Genomic DNA, 1,233 nt, shown 5'->3' with positions numbered 1-1,233 from the left:
TAGATAGGATCACTGGTCTACAGCCAGGATCAGTAGTAAGCTCCTTCCTCTCATATGCACTCCGTAATGAGGTATCCATTACTTCAGTGATAATCATAGGATTACCTGATGGATGGTCTAATACAGCTCCTATAAACTGGAGGAGATTAGGATGACGCAACTGAGACATTGTATTTATCTCTCTATGAAGGAGCTCCATATATTCATCACTTTTAATCAGCTCATGCATTTGTTTCACAGCAACTCTTTGTCCCCTAAACTCTCCCATCCAGATCACACCCCAGCCTCCTCTGCCTAGCTCTTTCTTTGACAGTGATACCTCTGTGTGACTGACCTTCCAATTATTTTCCAATTTTTGCAGCGTATTTTGTAATTTAGTCACTTCATTTTGTTTTGCTGCTAGTTCTATCTGTGCTTGAACTAATCTTTGATTAACCTCTTGTAGTCTGTTCTCATTCTCTTCCTGTGACTTTTGGTGTCGAGTGACTTCCTGCTGATGAGTGATTCTGAGGTTATCATGAGATGTTTGAAGCTCTTCATGAGAAATTGTGAGCGTTGTATTTGATTCCTGAAGCTCCTGATGTTCCTTCCTGAGGCTAGTGTGTGAGTTTCTAAGCCTCTGATGATTAACTGTAATGGTATCATGTGACTTCAAAAGCTTCTGATGATTTGCTGTGAGGGTGTCATGTGACATTTGGAGCTCCTGATGTTCTTTTCTGAGGCTATCATGTAAATCTTGAAGAGATTGAAGACAAGATGTTAAATTTTCATTCATTTCTTTCATTTTATTAATATTCTGCTTATAATCTTCTTGTAATTGACTTGCTTTTTGTCTAAAGCTGCTTCTTCTTTCCTCCAGATTATCAAACAGCTCTTTACAGCGTTGGGTGACGTGATCAAAGTTGGTACTATACCATGTTATATCAGAATGCATCTGTTGATGTACGGCCATGATACCTTCAAATGAGTGTGGCTGTTGATTAATAGCATCTTGTAGAGACTGAGGCTTCCCTTTTTGCAGCTTGTGTAAGCTCTCCTTAGTAAAATTAGTTTCAGGATCATCATCAGATTCAAGTAAATTTAATGATGACAATATTGGATGAGGATCAGAAGAATGGTTGAGTGGATAATGATCAGAATGATGAGGATGCTGATCATGACGACTTGCAGAAGGATATTGATTAGGATCAAGAGAGTGTTGCTGATAATAATTACTATCAGATGAAGGGAGGC

At 38.8% G+C, this 1,233-nt stretch overlaps 1 protein-coding gene across 1 annotated transcript; it reads right to left on the bottom strand.

Annotated features, from left to right (window-relative positions):
• Nucleotides 1-21: 21 nt before the first annotated feature.
• Nucleotides 22-952, bottom strand: LOC105316308 (dual specificity protein kinase shkE-like; the record flags this gene model as incomplete). Its single annotated transcript, XM_011411141.1, has 1 exon — nt 22-952. A coding segment is annotated over exon 1 (931 nt), but the record flags the coding sequence as incomplete, so codon positions are not given.
• Nucleotides 953-1,233: the final 281 nt, after the last annotated feature.

The sequence above is a fragment of the Amphimedon queenslandica genome, unplaced genomic scaffold, assembly GCF_000090795.2.
Source record: "Amphimedon queenslandica unplaced genomic scaffold, v1.1 AMPQUscaffold_1920_Cont26075, whole genome shotgun sequence".
NCBI classification, from domain to species: Eukaryota; Metazoa; Porifera; class Demospongiae; order Haplosclerida; family Niphatidae; genus Amphimedon; species Amphimedon queenslandica.
The sequence above is the reverse complement of the archived record's forward strand: the minus strand, read 5'-3'. Positions and strand labels throughout refer to the sequence as shown.